The sequence below is a fragment of the Brachyhypopomus gauderio genome, chromosome 13 (assembly GCF_052324685.1).
Source record: "Brachyhypopomus gauderio isolate BG-103 chromosome 13, BGAUD_0.2, whole genome shotgun sequence".
Lineage (NCBI taxonomy): Eukaryota > Metazoa > Chordata > Actinopteri > Gymnotiformes > Hypopomidae > Brachyhypopomus > Brachyhypopomus gauderio.
The window spans coordinates 1,022,501-1,049,891 of record NC_135223.1 but is presented as its reverse complement, the minus strand read 5'-3'; the positions used below and the strand labels follow the sequence as shown (position 1 = coordinate 1,049,891).

At 47.8% G+C, this 27,391-nt stretch overlaps 2 protein-coding genes across 6 annotated transcripts in view; both read right to left on the bottom strand.

Annotated features, from left to right (window-relative positions):
* Positions 1–214: 214 nt before the first annotated feature.
* adar (adenosine deaminase RNA specific) lies at positions 215–19,497 on the bottom strand. Of its 3 annotated transcripts, none has more exons than XM_076970141.1 (15): positions 19,382–19,497; positions 13,002–15,142; positions 12,543–12,744; positions 12,267–12,415; positions 10,708–10,843; positions 7,411–7,649; positions 6,361–6,514; positions 5,703–5,874; positions 4,547–4,640; positions 4,163–4,285; positions 3,793–3,923; positions 3,209–3,391; positions 3,003–3,115; positions 2,694–2,821; positions 215–2,142 (listed from the first exon to the last, which is right to left on the bottom strand). In XM_076970141.1, exons 2-15 carry the CDS (start codon positions 15,011–15,013, stop codon positions 1,869–1,871), a joined length of 4,110 nt encoding a protein of 1,369 aa, XP_076826256.1. In that variant the 5' UTR covers positions 15,014–15,142; positions 19,382–19,497; the 3' UTR covers positions 215–1,868. The 3 variants fall into 3 exon arrangements, with proteins under 3 accessions (XP_076826256.1, XP_076826258.1, XP_076826257.1); XM_076970143.1 differs by lacking the exon at positions 19,382–19,497 and adding an exon at positions 18,013–18,224; XM_076970142.1 differs by lacking the exon at positions 19,382–19,497 and adding an exon at positions 17,802–17,993.
* A 1,260-nt stretch (positions 19,498–20,757) lies between these two features.
* The window catches only part of snx27b (sorting nexin 27b), a 16,377-nt gene continuing 9,743 nt past the window's right edge, over positions 20,758–27,391 (bottom strand). For 2 of the 3 annotated variants that reach the window (XM_076970138.1, XM_076970140.1), the window contains 9 exons: positions 27,119–27,223; positions 25,961–26,039; positions 25,059–25,222; positions 24,870–24,959; positions 24,530–24,679; positions 24,287–24,415; positions 24,141–24,200; positions 24,006–24,054; positions 20,758–23,668 (listed from right to left, as the gene is read on the bottom strand). In XM_076970138.1, the coding sequence (XP_076826253.1) occupies positions 23,595–23,668; positions 24,006–24,054; positions 24,141–24,200; positions 24,287–24,415; positions 24,530–24,679; positions 24,870–24,959; positions 25,059–25,222; positions 25,961–26,039; positions 27,119–27,223 (900 nt within the window). In that variant the 3' untranslated portion in view covers positions 20,758–23,594. Of the gene's footprint in view, positions 23,669–23,991; positions 24,055–24,140; positions 24,201–24,286; positions 24,416–24,529; positions 24,680–24,869; positions 24,960–25,058; positions 25,223–25,960; positions 26,040–27,118; positions 27,224–27,391 lie in introns of all 3 variants that reach the window. The other variant, XM_076970139.1, reaches the window with a different exon arrangement.

Genomic DNA, 27,391 nt, shown 5'->3' with positions numbered 1-27,391 from the left:
GAGACAGGATTTCTGACTCCAGGCCTGATTCAGCTGTTCAACGCAGGCGACACGAATCTGGCCCCGGTGTCTAGCAGAGCATCCAGCTGTTCAAGGGCACAGACGCCACCTAGTGTCAGGGAGCAGAACACGCACAGGCAGCAATACGAGCTGTCGAGTGTGATTTTGCAGCACCGGGATTGTTTTAAAAGGAACAAAGTCTCGAAGAACAAAGCAAAGCAAAAAAGTTGCTTTAATTCAGGTTGTGCGTCAATTCACAGACGAAAGGTCAAAACTAATCATGTGAATTGGAGTTTTTATGAGGATTTTTTTTGTTGAATTCAATTTTATTTAACTTCTATGGCTTTCCTCATTCAGCCTGTGGAAAACAATATATACAGAAAACAGGAGAACCCACATACACACACAAGAACATATAACAGGGAAGCACAATATCTTTTGTTAAATATAACCGGAACGTAATTATTTGCAATGGCGATAGAACAGAAGGCTTTAATAAGCAAACATACTTACAAATCAGATTATGTGTGTGTCTGTGCTATGAGGTCATGAAAAACATCTTGATGATCCTGCTGAGTTTTCTGCGAGTGATAAAGGAATACAGGATGCACACGAACCAGCACCAGAAATAATTGAGCTTAATAATCGAGCTTAACATCCAAAGATTAAAGGTCAAGGAATGTTCAGCTTTGTAATATAGATGACTTTTTAGCAATATATGTATTATAATTATTGATTATTAAACTATAGCATTGTTTGTATTGTGCAGCCCTAACACACACACACACACACACACAACAAAGAGGGTCAAGTTTCTAATATAATCGAGGTGTATTCCTTGCACAAAAACAATGTAGAAACATAGGCATGTGTGTGTGAATATGTCGAGTGTGTCTGTGTGTTTATGTGTATGGTGTGTGTATGCATCTATGTATGGTGTGTGTGTGTGTGTATACTCTCCAGCAGACTCAGCACTATCACACCATTCCGGAGCAAGTCCCTGCACTAAAACCATGTGCATTTGGGCAAACACACCATGAAATCTTATAAAAGAACAGTTCTCAAACTAAGAAATAAAAAACTTCAAAATGTAAGAATCTCTATAAAATATATACATACAATATATACATATACATAATCACACACACATATATATGAACTCACACACGCAGTGAAGAGAACTTATATATACATTTGTGCAGGTATGTATCTGTATGTACATTATGTATACATTTTGGTAAATCCACGCAAGTTTGTGTGTGTGTGTGCATTCGTGCATGCATGTGTGTGTGTGTGTGTGTGTGTGTGTGTGTGTGTGTGTGTGCGCCGTGCCAGAATGCAGCACTATGTGAAATGATTTAGAACAGGAGCAGGTTTGCTGGATGAAGCTTTAGCAACTTCAACTCTCACGCACAGACGAAAAGAGGCAGGAGTTCACAGTGGTGAGCGCCGTGCGTGAGGAAGTGCCCCTCGAAAACTGGATCTGTGGGAACCGGCAGGATCCGTGGGAATCGAAACAGCGCCGTGCCGTACGCACCCCATCCTGGACTCATCAGGAAAGGAATTAGTGAAGCTTCTTGAAGTTTAAAACCTTGGCCTAAAATAAACAGTCTGTACTGTGTGCGTGAGAGACTGAGACAGACAGAGCAGTCAATGCAGCCGATTTCTTGGCTGGTGATTGGATGTAACGTGAGGGGCGGGGCAGGCTGCGATTGGTTGATGCAACATTTGAAAGATTCCTAAGACCAGCATTCCTTAGATCACCATTCCAAAAAAGAATCATCTGCTTTGCTGGGTTGTTTACAGTCTCTATAGCAACTATTCTTTCTGCCTCACCACAGCAGGCTCACCCCTCCCCTCCCCCCTCATCACTCGCCTTTCCCCAGCGTCGTGGACGGGCCGCTCCAGGCCTCTGCCTCGAAGCCCTTCTCCTCCTGGGGTTTGCCGATCCAGGCGCCGTAGCCGTGCTTGGCCAGCGTCTGGAAGAACTGCGCCTTGGCCTGCTGGAAGGGGCGGGCGGCCGCCTTGGCCTGGCCGTAGGAGGGCAGCCCCAGCAGGTCGCCACGGCCCGCACGCCCGCACGCCGCCCGGAACAGGCGGAACATGTTGGACTTGGAGACGCGGGACACCTCCAGCTTCGAACTGCGGAGAGGGACGGGACGATGGGACAGGCAGGTGGGAGCAGACGGCATTAGACATGCTCGAAGGAGAGACGGGACAAAAACAGACATCGCCGGTGGATCTGAAGAAGAGGATAAGAGAAAAGCCCCCAGAAAAGCCTCTAGGATCCCCGCTAAGCTAGCTGAGCTGTCTGGATGGCTTTAATACAGCCATGTTACCACCCCATTTGCACCATCATTAGACTTCATTAGAGGATTATTCGTTTTTTCATGCTCCCTGCTTGTGTACCATGCGGTTCATCAGCATGGACAATTGTGATACGTCTCCACGTACATGGAGACATCACATATAATGGAACCCTAAGCACAGAGCCATTTTTAGCTCAGAGTCAATGTTTGTTTGAGAAATTAGAAATTAGAAATCTAAGAAATTAGATAACACCTATTGACTGTAGCAATCTACCCCACGTTACAAACACAGTAGGTAGAGATCAGTAAAAAAAATAATAATAAATAAAAAACCCCAAACAAAACGTTGGAATACTGGCCGTTTGTGATTGGTTGACCTTTTACCTGTCAACTTTGCCCTTGGTCCCATCCAGCACCTCCACGCTGAGCTCGTCAGGCAGGCTCCAGTTGACGCTGGACTCTTTGGTCTTTCCGGTGTGGCGTGTGGAGTCGTATACACTGACTCTGCCCACCTGCACGCGCCCGCACGCCACAGGCCACAGGAACAACATTCGTTTAATTCCCTGGACTCATCTCATTTCTTTCCCCGCGGCGCAAAAACCTAATCTCATACTGGTCTCGATGATGCATGACTTGTCTGTCCCAATGCGTACGTGCGTGCACGCACGAACGTGTGTGTGTGTGTGTGTGTACCTCGGGATGGCTGAGGGTGAAATATGGAGGAAGTTCTTTACTGAACTCGCCGCCGTCCCTGGCCAGACGGCAACACACCGCTCGTGTCAGGTGACCGTGGCTGTACAGGTAGCCTGGAGGGACATACGACAACTGTAATATTTACTTTTTTGTTTTTTTTTTTTACCCCAGGCCCCGCCCCCCTGGGGCTGGCCGTGCACTCGTACCCAAGGTGATGGAGCGCAGGTAGACGGGGTGGAGGAAGTGGCTGAGCAGCGCCCCCTGCAGGCCCAGCACGTTCCAGCGCAGGATCTTATCGCTGCAGCTCATGGTGCGCAGACGCTCGCCGTGCTGGATGCCGTCCCACGTGGGCACGATGGCGCTGGACTCCACCGGTATGGTGCCCTCTCCTGGCCCGGGCACATGCGGAGAGGTGTGGACATGAGCAGAACACGCAGAAGGACAGAGAAGGATGAATGATGGACATGCTACGTTCATCTGCTACTAGAGGGAGCGCCTCTCTAAGCTGATTGATACAAAGGAACTACGAGGAACAGATTTGTTCACCCTTAAAACAGCGCTCGATAGTCTGCAGCCGGATTTATGCACCTGGTATTAACCATCCTGCTTTCTCTAGCCTCCGGGGGGGGAGGGGAGTGTTTATGTCCTCGGAGTAGTTTAGCGTGAAACCCAGGCAGGGCCCCCCAGGGAGTCGTAGCACCACTTTTATCTGACGCTATTGATCGGGGTTCATGCACACGGCTGCATCGGAGCTGCCGTTGGGGGCGGGAACAGGAGGGGCGGAGCTCACCGTTCTCCACCTTGGTCCTGAGCTTTCCCTGCTTGGCGTTTTCGAACAGCGGTGTGTGGGCGGAGCCTGGGACCTCCGCGGATTCGCTGCACGACTTGTCGAAGAGCGCTCCGTCTCCGCAGGGTGCGGTGCTGGGGGGGGGGGGGGGGGGGGGGGGGAAGTGGGATTGTTATTAACGTCTTGACCATTTCATCAGGGTGACCACGTCAACGAGCCTTTCGCCGACACGTGAGCGAACGGACTGCACCCTGATGCAAAAGTGGAGGTAACCATGTAAACTATGCAAACGAGTAGCCATGCGAACGAGCCTTGTGCTGGCGCGTCTGCGAGTGGACCATGTTGTGGTGGAAGCTGCCCACTGATGTCCTACCTGACGTATAAGTGGAAGGTCACGTCAGGTTTGATCTTCAGCTTCTGGTCCTCAGCACTCTCGAATATGCTGTCCTCCCCACTGGGACTGTCCCAGTGTCTCATGAGCTCAGAGTACAAAAAGCTGATCGAGACAGAGACAGAGACAGAGAGAGAGAGAGAGAGAGAGAGAGAGAGAGAGAGAGAGAGAGAGAGAGAGAGAGAGAGAGAGAGAGATGTACAGACGTCAAAGCAGACCAGTGATGAAGCCATAAACAACTCCAGCTGCAGTGGGATAAACTTACTTCCCTTTAATATATTTATGAGAACGAAATAGGACTCCGTTGCATTAGAGCTCCAGACAGACAAAATGCATTTCTGAGAGAGTGCCAGTGTAAAGGGATACCGGATGAAGCCTCTTCTGGATATGATTTCTGCGTGGCAGTCGTTAACCGTGTCCCCTTTAAGGCTCAGCTCCTCTCCTTTAACGCAGCGATTGCCTGGAGGTACAGAAGCACATTTCAGGCCCAGAGAACACTGGTTACAGTGCACGTGGTACCATCCGTACGCCACGCTCCCCAGACGCACAAATACCCTTTCACGCTGCCGCACTTTAAACCTGACCAATCACGGTGAGGACGGCCGGCTACCTGACCAATCACGGTGAGGACGGCCAGCTACCTGACCAATCACAGTGAGGACGGCCAGCTACCTGACCAATCACGGTGAGGACGGCCAGCTGCCGGACGTATAGAGGTTGGGCTTGGTCTTTGGCCACACGCAGCGGACCGGCCTCCCCGCTGTTAGCACCCAGCATTTCAGTTACAGGTGTGTCACTTGTGCTGTGTTTACTGTACACAGACCGTGTTGCTGATGACGTGGCGTCTGATGCAAAGGACAAGGAGAAAAGACGGAAAAACAGGAACGGAATCTTGACGGTCAGCAACAAGCATCGCCAACACCGACGAACCCAACAGCGTGTGAACCAGCTGCATCAAAACGTGGCGTGCGGTGAGACTGACACAAGGGGGCGCTACAGAGCCTGTGCATCAAAACTAAACAGCTAAATTACAGGTTGCGTTAAAGCAGGTCCTCACGAGAATTAGGGAATAAAGGACGTTGATTTAACGTGCGCGAGAGAAGCCGGTTTGGGTTTCGCTGCGACACGCTCGGCAGAGGAGACCTCGGAGTGCTGTCCGCCCAGCGCTGTGGCCCAACAGGGCCCAACAGGAAGTCCTTCTGCATGACTGCTTCAGCAGAGCAGACACCAGATCTCTGGACCGTGTGTATCCATCCAGGCAGGTCGTGTTCTACAGAGTTCTACAGTTACGAGCTACTCAAGTGTGGCCATTGAGGTTTTTGCCTGCTAACCAATTTAAGAGTGTTGAATAACATTCGGAAAGTGATGGAGGTTACTACAGCCTACAGACGCTATGCTTTGACAGCAGTGCTTGCTTGCGTGTGTGTGAGTGTATGTGTGTGTGTGTGTGTATATTTGTGTGTGTACGAGTGTGTGTGAGAGTTTTCGTGTATGTGTGTGTGTGTCATTGGGGTGTGTGTACCTGTCCCGAGGCTGACAACTGTGCCCAGGCTGTCAGTTCCTCTCCTCATGATGATGGTAGCAAGGATCTTCCTACCCAGAAGGCTGTGCTGGATGCGCGTCGTCAGCGCGTTGAAACGCTGGTGACTCAGCATGGCAATCTGATCATGCAATGTGCTGCCGGACACTGGCAACTGTATGCACACGCCCACCACAGACACACCCACCACAGACACGCCCACCACAGACACGCCCACAGCTTATCTACGTAATCCACAAACCTCATATTTGTGTTACTACTCTTCATTTATGCTAAATATTACTACACACAATAATGGAACAATGCCAAAACCATAGAGATATCACTTGCAATTTTTATGAACCACAACTAAGAATTTGTCCTCTACAGACAGGTCTCCAATTCTCCGTGACTCTGTCTGGCTTGTAAACATGATCAGCATAAAACAGTTAAACGGTTATTTAAGCCTCAAACCCGGTGATCATGTGATCAGACCCTCTAACCATGGAAACAAACACTGATTCACGTTTCATGGGTCTACATTTGGGTCAAGGGATTGCAATTTTCAGCCCAGAGGCTCTATCAGGAGGCAGGGTCGGAGGTCAGATAACCGTGCGCTCTACCAGTGTGTGTGTGTGTGTGTGTGTGTGTGTGTACACACCTCTGGCATGATCTCTCCGGTGCGCGCCGCCTTCTCTGCCTCCCCGATCAGAACTCGTAGAGCCGCGTCAGCCGCCTCCTGTTTGCCCTGCTTCTTATTACTGGCACATACTGGAGGAAACCAGCGCCCTCCCAGCTTAGCCTGGTAGGTAAACCTGAGAGAGAGAAGATCTGGAATGTTCAGCTCTCACCAGAAGACCTGGGTAATCTGCACTGTGACTAACATTGTGTGTGCATGCATATGTGAGCGTGTATGTGTTAGTGTGTGTGTACCGGGGCTCGTGCAGGTGTGTGTGTGTGTGTGTGTGTGTGTGTGTGTGTGTGTACCGGGGCTCATGCAATTGTGTGTGTGTGTGTGTGTACCGGGGCTCATGTGTGTGTGTGTGTGTGTGTACCGGGGCTCATGTGTGTGTGTGTACCGGGGCTCATGTGTGTGTGTGTGTGTACCGGGGCTCATGTGTGTGTGTGTGTGTACCGGGGCTCATGTGTGTGTGTGTGTGTGTGTGTGTGTGTGTGTGTGTGTGTGTGTGTGTGTGTACCGGGGCTCATGTGTGTGTGTGTGTGTGTGTGTGTGTACCGGGGCTGGTGCAGGTAGGTGTGTGTGTGTGTGTGTGTGTGTGTGTACCGGGGCTCATGCAGGTGCGTGTGTGTGTGTGTGCGTGTGTGTGTACCGGGGCTCATGCAGGTGCGTGTGTGTGTGTGTGTGTGTGTGTGTGTACCGGGGCTCATGCAATTGTGTGTGTGTGTGTGTACCGGGGCTCATGTGTGTGTGTGTGTGTGTGTGTGTGTGTGTGTGTGTGTGTGTGTGTGTGTGTGTGTGTGTGTGTACCGGGGCTCGTGTGTGTGTGTGTGTGTGTGTGTGTGTGTGTGTGTACCGGGGCTCGTGTGTGTGTGTGTGTGTGTGTGTGTGTGTGTGTACCGGGGCTGGTGCAGGTAGGTGTGTGTGTGTGTGTGTGTGTGTGTGTGTGTACCGGGGCTCATGCAGGTGCGTGTGTGTGTGTGTGTGTGTACCGGGGCTCATGCAGGTGCGTGTGTGTGTGTGTGTGTGTACCGGGGCTCATGCGGGGGTCCCGTCTGGCCCACCAGCCGGATCTCAGCAGCAAAGCCCCGCGCGCGTGCATACTCCAGCAGACCCGACACCGCGTTGTTGTTCAGGTGGCTGATGAGGTCCCCCACTCCGGCCTCGTGGGCCGCCTGCAGCTCGGCCGCCGTCAGTGGGGGCAGCGACGGGCACGGGGGCAACGCCGGGGGCAGCTCGCCCTCGCCCAGCGGGCAGAACACGTGCTGGGGCTGCCAAAGACATACAGGGGAGTCAGGTGTGAAAACACAGGGCAGCGGCATCCAGATGAGAAGGACAGGCGAAGGTGCCTGTGTGCAGAACTACCTCACACCCATCCACCATATGTCTACCTCACACCCATCCACCATATGTCTACCTCACACCCATCCACCATATGTCCACCTCACACCCATCCACCATATGTCCACCACACACCCATCCACCATATGTCTACCTCACACCCATCCACCATATGTCCACCTCACACCCATCCACCATATGTCCACCTCACACCCATCCACCATATGTCCACCTCACACCCATCCACCATATGTCCACCACACACCCATCCACCATATGTCCACCTCACACCCATCCACCATATGTCTACCTCACACCCATCCACCATATGTCTACCTCACACTAGAGCTGGGCGATTAATCGATATTATCTATTAATTCGAATTTACAGTTAAGGACGATGTGTTTTTAAGCAAATCGATTTTCTGACTAAATTTTCACCATCGACGCTGCACTGTAGGCTCCCGTAGTTCAGTGAGCTTAGCCCCTCCCACCCATCCACCCTCAACACACACACACACACACACACACACACACACACACACACACACACACACACACAAACATGTCGGCGGAGCTTGTGCTGCGGCGTCAGACGTAGACCAAACAAGTCCTCGTTGTAAGGTGTTTGAAACCGATAGAGGGAGAGAGCGAAGAGCGCTATTGTTCAGTTGCGTTGTGAATAAAGTTTCCCTCCGCGGGATATTTTGGATTAAGCAGTTTCTACGAGTGTAATCTGTCGGGGAGGGGGGGGGAAGTGTGTAAAATGGAGACAAATTAAGTATTATATCGCGATCGATTCTTAGTGTTGACTTGTAACTTCCGCAGTAGCCCAACTCAAAAGTAGCCCAAAAAACCGCACCCCGCAACCCCAGAATTTCAAACAAGCCCAATTTGGCGTGAAAACCGCGAACCTGGCAACTATGGGTGGAGGCGTCCGAAACGATATGTGGTAGTATAAAGAAACACCCCTCAAAAACAGGGGGTGGAATATTTACCTGACCAATTTTAATGTTGCATTGTGTTCCAGGTTTGAAAAGTGAATTTAGGCTAAAGTGAGGGCAGCCCTGTTCTTAATCAGAATGTAGACAGCGTGACTGTCAGTACGCAACATGCAACAATTGTTAAATTGTATTTGTTTTCCATTTTATTAAAAAGGGTACCAAATTATTTATATCTTTATTTTTTGAGGGTGTGTTTTATTTATATATTTTAAGTTTGAGGGTGCATTGTGTCAGTGCTTAAACTATGTTGGAGAAAGCCTTCTAAAAGTTACTGAATGTTCTCACTTGTTTACAGTTGTTTTTTGCTTGTTTCTGGTTGTACTTTAACCCCAAAGGGGAAATTTAAGTGAAAAATAAATTAAAACTTTTTTTAACCATTCCTTTATTATCTGTAGTTTTTTAGTTGAGGAAAATAAATCTATTAAAATCGAAAATCGGATAAAAAATAATTAATCGAAGATTTTTTTGAAGGGCCATATCACCCAGCTCTACCTCACACCCATCAACCATGTCTACTAGGGGTGGGAACCGTTTACTATCTCACAATTCGATTTGATTCCGATTTTGGGGGGCACGATTCGATTCAAAATCTATTTTCGATTCAAAAAACGATTTGATTTATAAAAATTTCTGCTTCAGTCTATAAAATCTGCATGATCTACTACAGTCTGCTTTGCAAGACAGAATGACAAATACAGAAAATAAAGTGTCTTTCACTTTTAATTAACAAAAATAATGTGCTTTGGTAAAATAAAATGCTTTTTGTTGTGTTACCAAAATTCTTTAGCTTCATTTTGCGAGCTGTCAGGGGTTGCTCGGATGCAGTTCTCCCAGCCGTTGCTAGGGGCACCAGAGTCAGTCCCAGACTAAACCAGCGTAACCGTACACAGCCAGGTCCCTGCTTTCTCTGTGATTGTTTATCGTTTAATGGTGTCTCGCCAACTCTCTGTTATGCTTTCTCTTTACTTATTCGAGTATCTATCTCCTTCGTCGCTTCCTGACTCATCTCAAGTTTTCCCAATCCTTTATTTCTTCTTATCCGTTTTGCCTTTATTTTTGGGAAGGGTTTTATTTTGCTGCAGCGTTTTTTGCCAGTTACTTCTGCTGGCGTCGTTTTTTAGTTACTGTTGTTATTTTGCTTCTTTCTCCCGTCTCTCTGTGTTTGAGTGTTATTTTCCATGCGTTGTATTTTCTATTTACTCCGTGCCCTCACGGTTTTTGTTTCTATTCTCTTGCGCGTCGAGTCTTCCGTGTTGTTTTGTTTGTTCGTTCTGGGTCGCTGTGCGTGTTTCCCTCTCGCTAATACATTTGACAAGTATCAAACGTCTTGATCTTGCGAGCCGGCACTTGGGTCCACCCTTCTCTATATTATTTCACTTGGGTCCACCCTTCTCTATATTATTTCACACGGTGTGTACGTTCCCGTGCTCACCGCGTTACACAAGCCTTGTACACGAGCTTCATTGTGTCCAGTTCGGTCTTCCCTGGCATTCGGTAAAAAACAAAATGAACCCATATTTTTGCCTTAAATGAAGACGGGACAGGTCTTTCCTCCATTTGTTTTGAAACTTTTCCGCACAATCTGCTGCGTAAAGTCTCACGTAATTTTGTAATTACGTAACGCGAGACTTCACCACGACTTAGAGTCGATTTTGGGACATTTAAATTCGATTCTGAATCGTAGTAAATGAGAATCGGTTTTTTATATATGAATCAATTTTTTGGCACACCTCTAATGTCTACCTCACACCCATCCACCATGTCTACCTCACACCTACCACAATGGGATACACTCTCACACACACACACAGTCCATCACTGCTGCCTCCTCACTCCTCTACCGTGTGAACATCTCTAGATGTTCTTTAGGCTTTCAAGCGTGCCACACCAAAATGGGAGGTCCGGACCTCCCATTTTTGGGTCAGGACCTTCTTCTGGATCTGGCCCCGCCCCCTTCCCCACCTCCTGCCCCGCCCCTCACTCACCTTGTGCGTCTGCAGCCGCCCGTCCGCCTGCAGCGCCTTCACGGCCTCCTCAGCTGCCAGCTGACGAGCCGCCTTCTTACTGGGCGCCGAGGCTTCTGGGAAAAGCGTCTCACCGACCTTTACTTGGAACTTGAACCTAACAGCGGACAGAGGGAGAGAGAGAGGAGAGAGAGAGAGAGAGAGAGAGAGAGAGAGAGAGAGAGAGAGAGAGAGAGAGAGAGAGAGAGAACACGTAGGACTCACTGTTTACTATGTTGAAATTGTCAGCAACTACCTTTGTGTTATATTAAACTATTTCAAGCAAATACCTTTATATAGTAATGTTCTGTAAATACTCTTTCAACTGTAATGATGACAGCATTCAGAATAAGCTCCCAACTGCCGTATGTACACTTAAGACATATACAACTGGAGTTTAGTTTGTGAACTCAACACTTTTACTCATTACAGTGTAAGTAAAGGTATGTAAAACCCCCTGTATAACAGCTCAGCGGGATACATTTGTACCAGTTTGCTACTACCTTGTAGAAAGGTCCATCACCTGAACATCTGCTCAGCACTACAGCAATAACCCATGAGGGCAGCTGGCCAGCAGATGGATACCAGACTGAAACTGGACATTTATAAATGGACACGTATAACAGAGATGCTGGACACACCAGGCGGGGCCACAGAGTGGTGCTGGCAACACCAAGCACATGGGTTCAACATCCAGGGAACACACATCTGTGTGTCCCACCGAGCTGTCTGTGTGTTCCACCGAGCTGTCTGTGTGTTCCATCGAGCTGTCTGTCCTGCTGTCAGCACTCTCCCGACTGTGTGCTTTGGCACAGCAGAACAGGAACAAGATTTGGTGACCATAGAGCCAGAGAGACTTGAACAGATCGAATGAACACACACACACACACACACACACACACACACACACACACACACACACACACACACACACACACACACACACACACACACACACACACACACACACACACACACACACACACACACACACACACCAGTCTGGAACATCATGGTGAAGGGAGTTACAGCCTGGAGAGGCCATTACGGGGAGGTAGAACAACACGGACAGAAACAGGGCACAAGAACATCTCTCCCCAAAGCATGCTGGGTAATAATTTCAGGACATGACAGAGAGAGAGAGAGAGAGAGAGAGAGAGAGAGAGAGAGAGAGAGAGAGAGAGAGGAGAATGAGCTGGACTACAATACAGAAACTGCATTAGTGTTACTGTCGAGGCGGATAGTAAACGAGTGTGGGGGAGCGTGTACCCATGAGAAGTTCACTGCAATGCCTGTTAAAACCAATGTCCTTGCAGATACAATAAAATGGGGGGGGGGGGGGACATTTTACACGGCTTTTTAAAAGGCTTCACAATGTCACCTCTTTTCACTTTGTAGAAACAATTGAATAAAAAGTTGAGTTCAGCTTTAAGACCTTTTTTTGAATTGCTTGCCAGCACCACTCAAATACAGCACAACTCGAGTGAATCCACGACTGTAGTAACAGTGTGTGACTGTAGTAACACAATACTGTGTGTTACCGTGGATCGTGCGGGGGTCCCTCCTGCCCGGTGTTGATGAACTCAATGGCGTGTCCACTCCGCTGGCTGTGCTCCATTAGGACCGACACAGGATTTTTGCCTCCTGGGATGGAGCGAGCCAAAGCCTTGGGTGGATCCTCAAGGCTCTCCTTCACCACCGGAGCAGAGGGATCGGGAACGGGACAAAACAGCACGGTCAGCAGTAGCACACGGACGATGACGTTCGACTGTACACACTGATTAAAGTCACACAGTGAAAACATCGAGAAAACTCACAAAGCTGTCGTCAGCAAAGTCGTTTATCTCTGCTGTGGCGGAGGCAGGCTGCTCTTCCTCCTCCTCCTCTCCGGCGGTCCCCTCCAGTTCCCGGGACAGAACGCGCAGGGTCACTGCTGCCGCTTCCTTCTTCGCTACTTTCTTGTTTGAGGCTTCGGCTGGAGGGAACCTGCGTCCATCGAGCATCACCTGCATCTGGAACCTGGGCAGAAAAGCACCGTGAGGATGGACAAGTGACCCAGTCAGTGACCTCTCAGCCTCCATCACACAGTCACACTTCAGGGGCTCGTTTCACTCTATTGTACCCTGAGGTGAGCACAGATCGCATGTTGCTTACAAACTTAACAATGCACACCTCAACGAAGAAATTCAGAAACTAACAAAAACAAAACTTATTTACATTAAATGTACAAACCCCTGACCCACTACCTCCCAGATGCCGTCCCTCCCTCGGCTAACCTGGGGTCGTGCGAGGGTCCCGACTGGTCTAGCAGCAGAAATTCGCAGTTGTGGCCGAGGTACTGCGCGTACTCTATCAAGCCGCTGACGGGGTTCTTGCTGCGCGCCTCCCGTAGCCTCTGCAGTCTGCTGGCCTCCGTGCTCTGCGTTGGGGGAGGGGGCGCTGCCAACGACACGGCCACCTCTGACCGGAACGTGTTGAGGAACTCCGGTATATCGTCCGATGCCCACTCAGAATGCCCTCCGCCATTACTATCGTCCGTGAGGAAGCAGGGCACGTTCTGGGGCGTGGGGCGGTGGGTGAAAATAGCAGCACTCTGGTGTGGGTGAATCTGCTCGAGACCTGGCGTGGAGTCTGGTAAGTTGCCATTCCCCAGAACACCTTTCTTCTTCTCCTCAGGCGTCTGACTGGCTGCCAGCCCCTCCCACTTCATGAGCTCGGCTGTGGAGACCTCGGTGGGCTCCTGTGGAGCATTTAACAACCCAAGTCCAGCCACCGAGCTGAGGGCTGCTGGATCGGTTGCCGCCTCCCCTCGTATGCGAAGATGCCCTGACTGGTCCTGGGCCCGGGAAGCACCCAAAGCTGCTTTGCGCTGCCGATCCATCTTGTCACGCCGGTGGGCCGTCAGCTCCCACACCGGTGGCGAGACGTCTGAACTGTGTCCGAGGTCACCCTGTTTCTCCATGGCGTAGAGCGTGGGGTTGACTTGCTTGGCATTTCGCAAGCCCAAGTTCTTGGCAATCAGCAAAGCGCTGGCCTTGCCCGTCTCATACAGGTACTGTAGGACCTGCTCTTTGTTTTCTTTCGCATTCATTGTTGCAGTGAAACTTACTGCCCACACGGTGGATGACGAATTGTCCGAATCCAACGTTCCAGAAGAAACGTCTTTCCCTAGAGAGTCTAAGGATTCTTCACTGGAATCACCACTAGCCTTTACAGGAGCAGAAGCCCCACTGTGCGAGTCACCGACTGACTCTGTGCCTTGTTCTAGTTTTATACAAGCATCTTGAGCTACTGCTGTAGAAGGATTGAAGCTACACTGTGCTTCGTCTCTCTCTTTGGAGACCTCAGCATCTCCCTCCCTGCGGAGTCTCCACAGAGGACAAGCGTCTCCTTCCTTCACCACTAGGTTTAAGCTGGATAACGAGTACAGTGCTTGGTTTACAATCTTCTTGGGCAGCCGTAACTTTCTTGCCAAGATCTTGGCCCGCAGGGTCTCACCTTGCCCCAGTAAGGCCAAAGAATCGAGGACCTGCTCCTTGATGTTGGTGGTCAGCTGAAGGAGATGCACAACTGGTTGGTGTGAGGTTGAAACTCTACTCACGGGACGGACGCTTTCGCAGTTCTCCGACCTTCCAAAATGGTCCTCCAATAGTGTCAGAGATTGAAAGCCGGAAGTCAGCGAGGAGACACTGCAACCTGCCTGGCTGTCCCAGTGCCGCCGGTCTTGCTGGTTAAGACGCGCGTGATACTGGCCTGTTGAGCGCTGCTGGCTCCAGCCAGACTCTCTCTGAGCACCTGGAGGATTCCCACCTTGTGGCTCCCTCTCACAGGTGTGCCTGTCCCGCCTGTAGCACCCTCTTTGCCCGAAGTTGCCGGGTCTTGGGGAACTCTGATATCCTGACTGATGGTGTTGAGGCCCGCGGGGGCTTGGAGGCACTCCCCGCTGAGGCGGCTTGAATTTGGGTGCCTGAGCACTGTGGCCCCTGAGGAACTGGATCTGCTGCTGCCGAAAGGCTTCGGCCTCGCGCCCTACTCCGTCTGATGGAGGTCCAGAGAACGGCGGAGCGGGAGGCGGCAGAGAAGACGGTTGGGGGAGAGCTGCAGTGGGGCCAGGGTATGAGTGAAGAGGAGGCTGCAGAAACCTGCCGAAACCAGGGCTTGAGAGGTGAGGGGCCCTAGGGTGACCTGGGAATGTTTGGGACGGGAATCCTAAGCTGGATTTTCCCTGGTGGGGAGAAAAGGAGAATCGCTGGTGCTGTTTGGGAGGCCCTCCTCTACCTCTGCTCATAGCGCAGGGATGGAGGGCAGAGGGGTCCAATTCTGGACACTAGCTCACAGGGCTTGAGTTGGCCATCAAACACCAAAGTATATCATCTGGTTCCACCTGTAGATGTTTAGATTTGACAATCACCTTCACCTGGTAAAAATGAAAACAGGAAAATTTGAGAGGCCAATAAATGGATTTAAAAATGACAAAGAACTCTCAGACATGAAGAAAAAACAGGGGGCCCATTTCTAGGTCTCAGACTAGTTTACTGTAACTCAATAACTTGGTGAAAGGCACCTGGATTAATTATTCATATTTGTTGTGACACAGACGTTTTATTTTTGCCTTCGCAGGTAATTTGCAGATCTCTGTGGAATGATCCAGGGAATGGGAGAAATAAGGGCGTATTCAAGGACATTCTGTCCGACTGTAAACGAAATAAGACAAAGCTATAATAAAAACATTGAACATAATGTATAGGATGTTTTTTCCATTTGCACAGTGCTTTAGACAAGAAACAACTAAAACGAAATATACAATATAACAATATATAAATATTTGCTCTCTTTATGGAAAGGTCAATAATTTGCTGATATTTAGATTTGGTGTTTGGATTTGAATTAGCTTCTCATGCACAATGTAAAACAGAAAAGGTTCCCCTTTATTAAGATAAAAATGTGTGATCAATCTAAAATAGTCAATTTAAGACTATTTTTGGTCTCTTAAACCCCCTATTCAGACAGGGTTAATTTTACATGGGTAGTGGGGTAATGTAACTATGTCACGTGGGGTAATGTAACTATGTTATGTGAGGTAATGTTAGCCATGTTCCACAGAGATTTTAATCCCATCCATGTGTATTACAATGCTATGCAAATTGCCACATCAAATAGTCCATCATATCCTGAAAAGTTTTTTTTCCTTCTTCTCAAGTACAGGAGCCCTCAAGGAAGCATTTATTTGCCAAAAGGCGTCTCAGAAGACACTTATGGGAGCTTCAGGTAAAGGTTAGCATTAGCTTTAGGATCTACTAGATGCATGTAGCCTGCTGTCTAAACCCATCTAACTACTATATTAATCAGTTTTATTAAATACCAACATTTTGCATAGAAGATACTAAACATCATGTTTCATAATAGCCGTACAAAGACAATGTGTAATAATTTCATGTAGTTGTGACCAAAGCTGTGAAAGCTGCATACTATGTGAGGGTTTTGTGTTTTGTTTTATTTTACAACAACGTATACATTCAATAACTATTGCCACCTGTGTCACATGAGAGTCCTTATCTTGCACTAATCACTCATGAAGACAACAGTTTCTCAGGTCAATATGTGTTCACGGGCATATAGATTTAGTCCAGAAAACTAAATTAAGTCCAAATACCATTTTAAGAAATAACCACATAAAATTGAAAATTGCCAAACTGCTAAATTCACAAGAATTTAAGCAGCCATTTCTAACATTGCAGCAAACTGTCAAAATGTGAGCTTTCATACACTATTCAAATTCTCTGGCACTTGTCCATGCATATTCATGCCCAGAGAGACACACCCACCCCTCCTACAGTGCCACCTTCATGGGAAATGAAGAACCGTAGCAGTGCCACACTCTCCTCTTCACTGAACAATACAGTCTAACCCTGTTCAGTACGATATAACAGTAGGGGAATACATCTATACTGCAGAGTGATGTAACTGGTTTCATGCAGTATGACTGTAGTTCATGGGAATACATCTATACTGCAGTGTGATGTAACTGTGGCTTCCTGCAGTATGACTGGAGTTCAGGGGAATACATGGTTCTCCATAGTGCAACTGCAAATCACAAAAAAAGCCTTACGCAGTTTAGTGTAGTGCTATTAGATTACTGTGGTACAGTATTGAAGCTCTGTAAAACAATAGGTACAGGTCCAAGCTACAGTACATCTGTGTCAAGTGTAGTAAGAGCAGTACAGGTATGTGTGTGCAGCTCTGTGCTCTGTATTGGTACCATGTAGCAGACTACTCACAGACTACTCACACCACCTGAAGTTCTGAACGTTCTGCTTCTTCTGCGTCTAGCCGCTAATTACCTTAATTCCTATGGAAACCGTAAGGGTGCAATTAATTTCCCCCTTCATTTTAAGGATACAACTGCCCAATTAGGGGAATATCCATACCATGCCATACGAAACCCATGAATTCAGAAGTTATGCATTTATTCACATTCATGTTTGTATTACTCGTTGCACTTCTATAAATCTGTTAATTTGTGTCAGGTAATACATGTTATCATATGTGGAGTTGCACATAAGCAAATGTATAATTCAGATTGTAACTAAATAATTTAAATTCGGTACAGTGCTGCAAGACAGTGTAGTTTATGTTGTCTAAATGCAGGGCAGTAACACTGTGCTTAAGTGTCGAACTGAGGCGCAGGTGTGGTACTTCACCTGCAGAAACACTGAAACTGTCTTTGCTGGGTTGCGTGTGGTAATTAAGCAGTAACACAGTTTCAGGGCTTTAAAAACGTTACTTAGGCCTGAACCTTTCCAGCCTAGTCGCTATAGTAAGTCGCATTTTGAGGTCCTTCTAAAAACTACTAACTGACCATTCCCGAAATTCTTCCTGGACTGCAAGTTACAAATGATAAAGTTATTTATGAAACTCTTCTACATTGTACTCTTCTCTGTAGAGTACAATTAATACATAAACTAAATTAGTACATATATTCCTTTCAAATCTGCATTTAACTGGTAGCCTAATGCTCTGTTCCGCCGTCAGCAGCGACCCACAGGGGTGAGGACCAACCGAACCGACGTACGTACCGGAGCACCGGGCGACCGTTACTCCCATCCGGGGAGACGCTGCGCCTTCACGGCTCTTCACAGGTGGACTAAAAGGTATAACAATCTCGGCCGGTAACGACGAGCTGCACAAATCCCCAAAAACTCCGAGAAACCGTCCGAGTGAAGCTAAAGCGAAACAAACCCTCCAGACCCCGAATCAAAACAACGACTAAGCGGGAAGTAACAAAACCTTCAAAAGTCCTCCGGCGTATCTCCCGCCTCCCCGCACGCAGGTTCGCCCCGGTCCTCTAACGCGCGGCGGTTCTGAAGGACACAAACATGAACGCAAACCCCCTCCCCGGGGAGCGCCAAGTTTCGCTTTTCATTCTCGGCTCTCCGCTTCCTAAACACCCGCCTCGTAAAACACAAACGTCCCCTGGCGGAGCGTGAAGACCGAGACCAGGCCGCAACGAGGCGTGTGGACCGGTCCATTTCCATAATGAACGCGAGTGGTTAGACGGAAATTACGCCCGTTAATGAAGTGGACATACAATATAAATATACAGTAAACAATAAAAGCTTAATGTGGTTTAATGCACAATAACTTTTGACCTAAAAACATCTCATTTCTCTCACATTTCTGGCCATGACTACATTCCCACAACCAGGATTAAACTGTACTATCAGCTTTTAGAATATAACGTATAATAATAATAATAATACCTGTACTGTTTTTGTGGTTTTTTTTTCTTTTTTATTCTAAGTGTGAAGTAGCATTAATGGTATTTATTTTTACAATTTAAACCTACTGTAAGGGGGTAAAAATATTAATAACTACTTATTTGTTGACTACAGCCTCATTGAGAGTACTGACGACCAGGATTGTGTTCCCGCATCATTTAGACACATTGCGTTTTTTAGACTGTACCCATGACACCTATGATACCTCCGTATATAAATACTTTAGGACGTTATTCGTTTCATTTTGTACTGGATTTTTGTGTCATGAGTTTCGTGTTGTATTTCACGTGCCAAGGATGGTCACTACGGCCCACGCTGAAACGAAACCGCAACCTGCGACATTGTGAGATGCATAATGCATGAAGACACAGTAGCTATGACGGACATGACAGCGAGGTTATTATATACTGTACTAACTGTACACCAGTCGGGTTATAGCTGCAGATCATTATGTCGCTCTCCAGCTGCCACATTACCTGCGCCACGTTGACACATGGCACTGCAAACGTTATTATTGGGTTTTATTGTTCTAATTAGTGCGTTTTTTTGTAATTCTCAAAACTGGCCTGCAGAGATTTTATTTACTCAGCTGCACTATACGCACAGTAAAGGAAACTGCGAGGTCTTATGTGGACAACTAACGTTATGGCAGACGGAGAAGTGTTTTTATCTAAACAATATTTCATTATCCTGTCAGTAAACTTCCTGTGGCTTCACTCGACACAAACAAATCGCATCTTTCCGCATTAAGGCGGACCAGCCGACTGGGTGTTTGGACTAACGTCCCGGACCTGCACGTCTGCGCTCCTGGCCACATATTCGCACAATAACGTCTCACGCGCACGCATCAGCGCCCGTGACCGGACGCATATACTCACCCGCGCGGGAAACGCGACCAGGCTCGGAGCAGCACGCGCCGCCGCCGCCACTTGCAGGAACACAGCACGCCGCCGCCGCCGTAGGGCAGGCGCGTCATGTTTGCGCGACAGATGCCGCGGCGCCTTTCTGATGACGTAAGCGCGCCTCACGCAAGAGCTGGTGCCGCGGACGCGCGCTTGGGTTTTGTATAACGTGAACATTTTGTTGTCCACCAACAACATAATCAGACAGCACGGGTAAAAGGGTTTCCCTCTGATTTTAAGTTCTGACACGCATCGGGACTTCCATTGATCATTACTGTAGCGTGCATATCGGTTACAATAAAACAATAACTGAAATATAACCCTAAATTAATTTATGCATCTACTCTGGACTTTATTGAACTACTCTTTGGCCAACTGCTTCAGGTGTCTTAAGATTTAAAGGCTGCCTTATTCCTCCCCGAAAGCACAATTTTAGACTCAAATGTCCTCATGACATTCTTCCAGAAGGCTTGTGGCTTCTTCTTGTAAGTTCTGGCAAACTTCAGTCTGGATGTTTTACAACTGTGTGTGGTCATTAGTGTCTTATCTAAGGTCTCCTATTGCATCCCATTTCAGGTGTCAGCAGATGTGAGCGTATAGCCGCACCCTCTCAGCAGGTCAGCTTGAACTTGGAAGCTGTTTGAGGTTCTTCCGCCACCATTTGAATAATCCCTCATCACAACCCATTAATGTTCCTCATCGGGCCAAATCCAGGGAGGATTTGAACACGGAGAAGTGAACACAAACTGTAAATGGCCACAGCTGTTATTTTCAGTGTAAGGTGTACTTACAAGGTAGTGTCACAAATAAAGTGGTCCAAGTTTATTTCATGATACTGCATGAGTCTCTTAAAAAGCCCATCACAGGTCTGAGAATGTTGTTACCGTTTATCGAGTTTCATATCACTGTTTAGTTTGCACAACTGCTATTAGGTTTCAGGTGCTCTTTGTTCTTTAATTGTTAACAGCCTGATACAATCATCGGGCTAAATGTCGATGTCTTGCTGACCCTGAGGAAACAATAGGCCCAGGCTAACGGATCCCCTTCACTATTCATAAGGCTACAACATCGCTCTTTTTTGTCTTCCTTTTAACTACTTCCTGTTCTAGTACTTCATGCAGCTGTTCTTTCCGCCTAAACATTTTTACACCCAATATGAGCAGAACAGGGGCAATATGACCAGGCACACCGCAGCATCCCGTTTAAAAATGCTCTGAAAAAGGTGGAATAAGCTGTAATTTTGACGTCGTTATCCTCAAAAACGACACCACTGCTTGAGTGTAATGCGACTGAATTATTGCTACAGAGCGTTCTTCTAAATAAGTCACAGAAAGGTGATACGAAATGCTTCCTCCATTAAAATGATTTATTTAAAAGAATATCTTACAATTTCTTATAATGCTGTGAACAAACTTTACCAAACACTTTATAGATTTACCCATTTCATCTGCTTGTTTCTGAACACGGCTGTGAGCCATTTCTGTTTGTTTGCCAAAAGGTGTTCCACATGACTTTCAGTTAAATACTATTCTGTCCGTTAGAATGGCTCTGTGACTCTGGTCTATACACTTTATTAGAAAAGATTTGCTGAAAACATGTGCTGCTGAAAATACTGTTCAGAAAGATTTTCTCCGATATCTTATTCACATTAGAGGTAATTTACGCTGGAGTGTATCAAGAGCCAACGGAGCACATGCAATGTTTGGTGGACGAAACAGTGGATTCTGTCTTGGATGAAACGCTCCTCTAATATAATACTACAGTATACGGAATCTTCCAGGACCCTAAACGAAACACTCCGCTACCTGTGTGTCTTCACAAAGCCTTTACCCGGACATCCTCGTGTGAAGTCTCGTCTCTCCTGACAGTCTGGTCTGCTCTTCATTAGCGTCTCTGAAGGCACACTCGCGTTTCAGTGAACGTGCACTATGCTGCAGTAACGCCCCCCTTTGGCAGGCCTGATTCTGCAGTGCTCACCTGTATGTGTTCTGAACACACAAAGATGGTGAAGTTCTCGGGGAGATGTTTGAACACGCGAGTCAGACGTTTTTGGACTCAGGCAATATCTAAACTCCAGTAGGAGCAGAACATTCGAGAACCTCCATCTCCTGGAACACAACAAGATGGCTTCTGCACTCCGTTATCATTCCAAATGAGTGAGAATTGTACTGGGGGGGGGGGGGGGGGGACACTTGCTTCATGTGACACATGACTGTAGAGAACATGTCATGTAGCACCTGGCGGGAGGGGGAGGTCAGATTGTCCATGTGTTTCTGAACAAGAGAGCATGCACACACAATGTCAAACGGAGCAGGAGGTGAGACAAACTAACCCTTCAGCGCTGAGAGGAAATGGCGTCAGTCTCACAAAATTAATACTTCAAGTGCAAATCATTCCTGGGCTTCATCCCCCAGCTCTTACATGCCAGCACCAAAGGAAACCAACAAAAAAAAAGAGAAGTGAATTTCAAAGAAAAAGAACCAAAGGTGACTATCAAACATATACAACGATCCAGTCCAAACGGCAGGCCCAGAGCACAGACCCTCTGGACGAGATGGAAGAGACTGTGTCCTGCTCACAGAGAACATGAGCCACACACACACAAATGCAAGCAAAACACAAACAGGCAAAACGAAACAAATACAAACAAAAGCATAACAACTTTGGACGGTCCCTTACCTGTACACCAGTTACCATGCACACGCTAATGCTTGCTTAACAGATCCGATTGCTTCAAGAGCTACACAGCGCAAAGGCGCACACGGAAAACAAAGCACGCAGACGAACACAACAAATCCCCAAACTGACCACTTTAGCACGGAGCAACTCCTCTTACAGAATGAGACGGATGTGCACCAGAAGACAACAAAGTCTAACATAACATACGCTGTATTAGTGTACTTGTGTTGCATGAATGTTCTGAAAACATCTACAGACCTGAAACTTCACAGCATTCATGGTACTTGGGGAACGTCATGACCAAAGAGACCATCAGCTGCGCACCCCCCCCCCACACACACACACACACACACACACTGACACAAAGGAGTGTGGAACACATTCATAACACTGCTGTGCTGTCCAAGAGCACACCTGGAGCTCCTCGGAGGAAATGTGGACAGAAATCAAATGCGTTTAGACAAAAAAAGAAATCTAAGCAAAGCCTCTCCTTACGCCTTACCATAAATCTTAAATAGTATGGTGACAAAAACACAAACAAAACAAAAAAAAAAATCAAAGTTTAAAACATTAAACAAAAGTCCTGATGTCAGTAATCTGGAGAGGACGGAGCAGCAGTCGATCGGCCACAGTGCGTCTCCAGTTCCTCAACTGGAGCAGAAGATGCTCAGGCTCGTTTGTTCTACGTGTCCTGGTGGACTGTGGAGTTTTACATCTCACTCATCGACGATGTCCTCGTCACCCCTGGGCTCTGAACCAGACCTTTGTGCTGATATGTTCTGAGGGGGTGCCTCACGTTTCACACCACGTGCTTCTACGTGTTTGTTAAGTGTCCAGATGACGTAGTTAGTGGCAACCACCGCAGGGCCCTGGCCATGTCCAGGTCCCTCTTCTACCATGTCCGTTTTTTTATCGCCGTGATTCCAACTGCCTCATGGGTAGAAATGTTCACAGGTAGTAGTGACACTGCATGCTTCAGTCACCAGGACCAATCACAGTGCGGGCGGCAATCTTCAGAACCAATGAAGCTGGGTGTCGGTTAAACAGACCAATCACATCAAGCATTTTCTTGGCGAGAACATAGCCAGCCTCCTGGACCTTCACCTCAAAGGTTCTTCTCTTTCATCACAAAAGGTCACCTCAGAAACTCAAGTGAGTTTAGTCCCCAGAGATGAAAACTGAAGTCTTCTCCTTCACCTTCTTAGCTTGCTGGTGACTTTCCATGACTGTATGGTACCTGGTCTGTGTGCAGGTCTGTGTTCTTCTGAATGTGTGATGGTTGTTAGTGGGCAGACTGTGTGGGTCGAGTCACTTTACATGTGATTGGATTGTACCGGAGATCCTTTGAGTCACCATCTGTGTGCGTATGTGCATGTGAGTGTGTGTGTGTGTGTATATATATCTGTGTGAGTGTGTGTGTGAGTGTATATATATCTGTGTGTGTGTGTTCAGTGAGTGTGTGTGTGTGTGTATGTGTGTGTTCAGTGAGTGTGTGTGTGTGTGTGTGTGTTCAGTGAGTGTGTGTTGTGATCTCGTGCCTCAGGTGCCTCCATCCATTCTGTGCCTCAACAGTTGGAAGATATTCTGCAAGAGACGAGTGAGAGCAAAAATGGACAAACTAATGAAGGAATAAGCGCACGCATGCACACACTCACACACACTCAGACACACACACACACAGACACACACAAACAGACACACTCAGACACAGACACACTCAGACAGACACACTCAGACACAGACACACTCAGACACAGACACACTCAGACACAGACACACTCAGACACAGACACACTCAGACACAGACACACTCAGACACAGACACACTCAGACACAGACACACACACACTCATCAGGACCTCAGGAGAAGATTAGTAGAAAAAGACTCAAGGCAGGCTAAGCCTTACCTTACTACACATACCGTCTTTACTACAGTTCTTGTTGTCTTTGTCTGTGGCCTCCTCATCAACCTGTGAGCGTGAAGTCCGAGTTAGTGAGTCAGTGCTGATCTGGGATCAGTGCCCAGCTGCCCCGTCCCTCCACCAGAGCTGCTTACCTCTCTCCTCCACTTCAGCTCGCAGAAGACCCGCTCAAAGCACTCGTGCATGTAGTTAAACTGAGAAAGAGAAAGGTCGTTACCACTCAGTGGGCCTGTGTGTGTGTGTGTGTGTGTGTGTGTGAGTGAGAGAGAGAGAGACTCACATATGGAGTGAAGATTTTCACCCAGCGAGGTTTCTTCTCTCCTCGTGCGTATTCGAAGCAGAAAGCCATCCCCTCCTCATCCGTGTCCCACCTCTGCATCTCCGCCCACTCAAACGCAATCACCTGATTCTGTGTGTGTGCAGAGTATGAAATTAAAATGGAGAAAGTGGTCAATTTAACAACAAACAAACGTGCACCTCCACACACACACACACACACACACACACACACACACACACACACCTCCAGGGTTCCCTCCTCGGTGCAGGCATGCAGCTTGAAGTGGTGGATACTTATCGCCGTGACGACATGGCCTTTCCGGCGGGAGTCACAAGCGCAGTGAGGAAAGACGATCTCATTGTAGCCCTCGCACGCCCTCACCATACTCAGATACTGCACAGAGGAGGACAGGCCCTCACACGGCTCAGCCAGCCCAACATGAATGGCTTACGTGTCATTACCACATTAAAGGACATTCGCTCTTATGTGACGTTATACCCACAAACCCTCCTCAGAACCGCGAGAGGAACAATTACTGAATTATTCCGATAACCTCTCCGACACAGGCTGCGGCGGCACTCACCATGGAGATTTTCTTCTGTTCGGCCAGTTTCTGGAGTTGATACGCTTTCTCCTCTACCTTAATGGAGCCCTTCTTCACATCATCCAGAGCCTGTGAGGGCGCAAGAGACAGAGAGTGAGACAGAGAGAGAGAGAGAGAGAATTACACTAGTAGAAAGTCCACGTGCATGTCTGTGGCAGGTGTGCGCACCTGGTGGAAGCAGTAGCCGATGGCCAGCTCGTTGTTGCTGAGCAGGACCTCTTCCTCGGTGGTGAAGAGCCACTTGCGGAGGGTGAGGCAGGTGCCCGGCACGGCCGACGTGTAGTTCTGCACGTACAGCTTGTGAGGGAACTCGTTGGGCGCCAGCTTCCGCACTGAGAAATCACAACAGAGAAATCACCACCCGCCATAGCACAGCGGCCTCCTGCACCATTTCCTGTTCGAAACCCTCTTTCTGTCTCCTGAACAAACCTGCCCTGTTCAAAGTGACGCGTCAGGGCTGCGTACGGTCAAGCGGCCACTGTGGGACAGATCTTTCCCCTCCATTCCCAATCGGTAGAGAACAGTTCTAGTACCGTTTCATGCAATAAACATATTTCCAAAGATACAGATCCCCTTAGCTGAAGCTATTGCCCATAATTCCTTGATGGTTTTAAAACAGAGGATCTGCTGCTCATGACCTTTCACCCCCGGCTGTAAGTGTGGCCTCCGGTGCGAAGTGCCAATGAAACACAACCCCAGTCATGGATCGAAAGTGCGCTGGTGGGAACCAGAGAGGCCTGCCTGAGTGGTTTCAATCATCTCCTGTCCAATGGAGCCAGCCTGGCACTCTGCCCGCTGAAACTCGAGCCGTCTCGGGTGTGCAAGGATCCTCCCCACACCGAAACAGGGGCCTCTGTACCACGTCCACACAAGCGCAGGTGAGGTTCAGAGAGCAGCCTCTGTAGCCGCACGCCTGCAGACCAGCAGCTGAGGTTCTATGGGCCCTTTCTGCACTGCTGCTCTAGACCCACAGGTGAGATTCGAGGAGTGATACCTGTGGCCCGCCACGGATGAGGTTTCTAACCGCAGTGTTGGGCAGCACTGCAAGATCAGAAGGCAAACGCACTTACCGAAGGAATGGTTGATAACTTCAAAAAGGGCAAAGTAGCTGGCAGTAATACTGTCCATCCCCGCCTTCAGTACCACAGCCTGAGATACAAGGGAGAGAGATATGGGCGGGGGGTGAGGGTATGGAGGGGTGGAGGAGGGTGAGAGATATCGGGGAGGTGGGGTGAGGGACAGATACGTCAACCTATAAGCATTTAATGTTATAGTTATTTTGGCTGTATTCCAGCACACTGAATTTTTTAAAATACACTAGATCCGTCCCAAAACATTGTGAGCTGTCTAAGCAGGCGTTGTTTACGTATGGAGTGGTTTAAGGAGGCAGCGTTCTAACTGACATCCACCCTCATAAGGCAGGTTACTGATACGCTGTAGTTAAAGAGTAATTTCACAGCTTGTGATGAATGTGTATGTGACCGGAGTTTAATTACCTCAGTTTCTAGCGTTATCTCAGCGTTTCAGCACAATGGATTCTCCTTTTCCAGTTTTTATCGCAATTTTTATAGTCATGTTAAATAAGTTACTTGTTATGCTAATAAATTTGTTAGCTAGCTGGCTATCCACAATAGTATCTTGAGGCTTCAAACTTCGCTAGCATAAGTGCTTATCCCTCGGTATATAAAACTGCTAAATGGTCACAAACTAACCGAACAGGGAAAATAAACACTACATGGTTTCATATTAAGAAACATATTTTTAAGCTTCTTGAATATTCTAGAAACAGCAGAGAGAATACCATATATTTGAAAATGACTTGGTCAGGAGCAAAAGTTGTGCTTGCGTTGGATCATGGGATCCCCTCAGTGGCTGAGGAACCATTCGATGCTGACTTAAATTTGGCCAGATAAGGTAACTCAGGTGAAAGACTCCTCAGACTCTGCTGCTATTTCCTGACACTCTTGCAGCTCTGTAATGACCCCGTAATAAATGTTTATCTGCCTCCAGATTAAGTGTTCTCCAGTCACCCACTACTATGGTGTTTCCTTGTTAACATCTGTAACGACCAGTTACATCTGAATATAATGAATGTCATTTCCAATCACCTGAAGGACGGGTCAAGACTCACTGTTGTGTCACCAGGCTGGAGAATGTTTTGCTATTCAAAACACACACTCTGCAACCAGCCAGTAACAACCACCCGTGCTGTGTCATGTTTGCAGTACCTGGTACACCTGGTCTGTGGTGCAGTTTTTTCGCACTCGGACGGTTACTGTGGTTCTGTCTGGCATGGCTATCCTAAGTTCCACATCAGACACCCCATTATAGTTCTGGGGGGGGGGGGGGGGTGGGTGGAGAGAGAGAAAGTTGTGAGTCAATCATCAGTAGTGAATATGCACACGTAGTCCTCAGCCGTATTGAGCAGCTCACAGCTGTCAGACAAACTTTACTCATTTTATCCAATTTCCTTCTTTAAAATTGCGAAAGTAAAATGTTCA

Excerpts from the sequence above, each read along its gene's own strand:
- adar (XM_076970141.1), bottom strand. The coding sequence starts at position 15,013 with ATGAGCAGAGGTAGAGGAGGGCCTCCCAAACAGCACCAGCGATTCTCC. Across the intron at positions 10,844-12,266 it reads GGACCCCCGCACGATCCACG|GTTCAAGTTCCAAGTAAAGG; the intron begins GTAACACACAGT and ends GTCCGCTGTTAG. Across the intron at positions 3,116-3,208 it reads CCTGCGCTCCATCACCTTGG|GCTACCTGTACAGCCACGGT; the intron begins GTACGAGTGCAC and ends ATGTCCCTCCAG.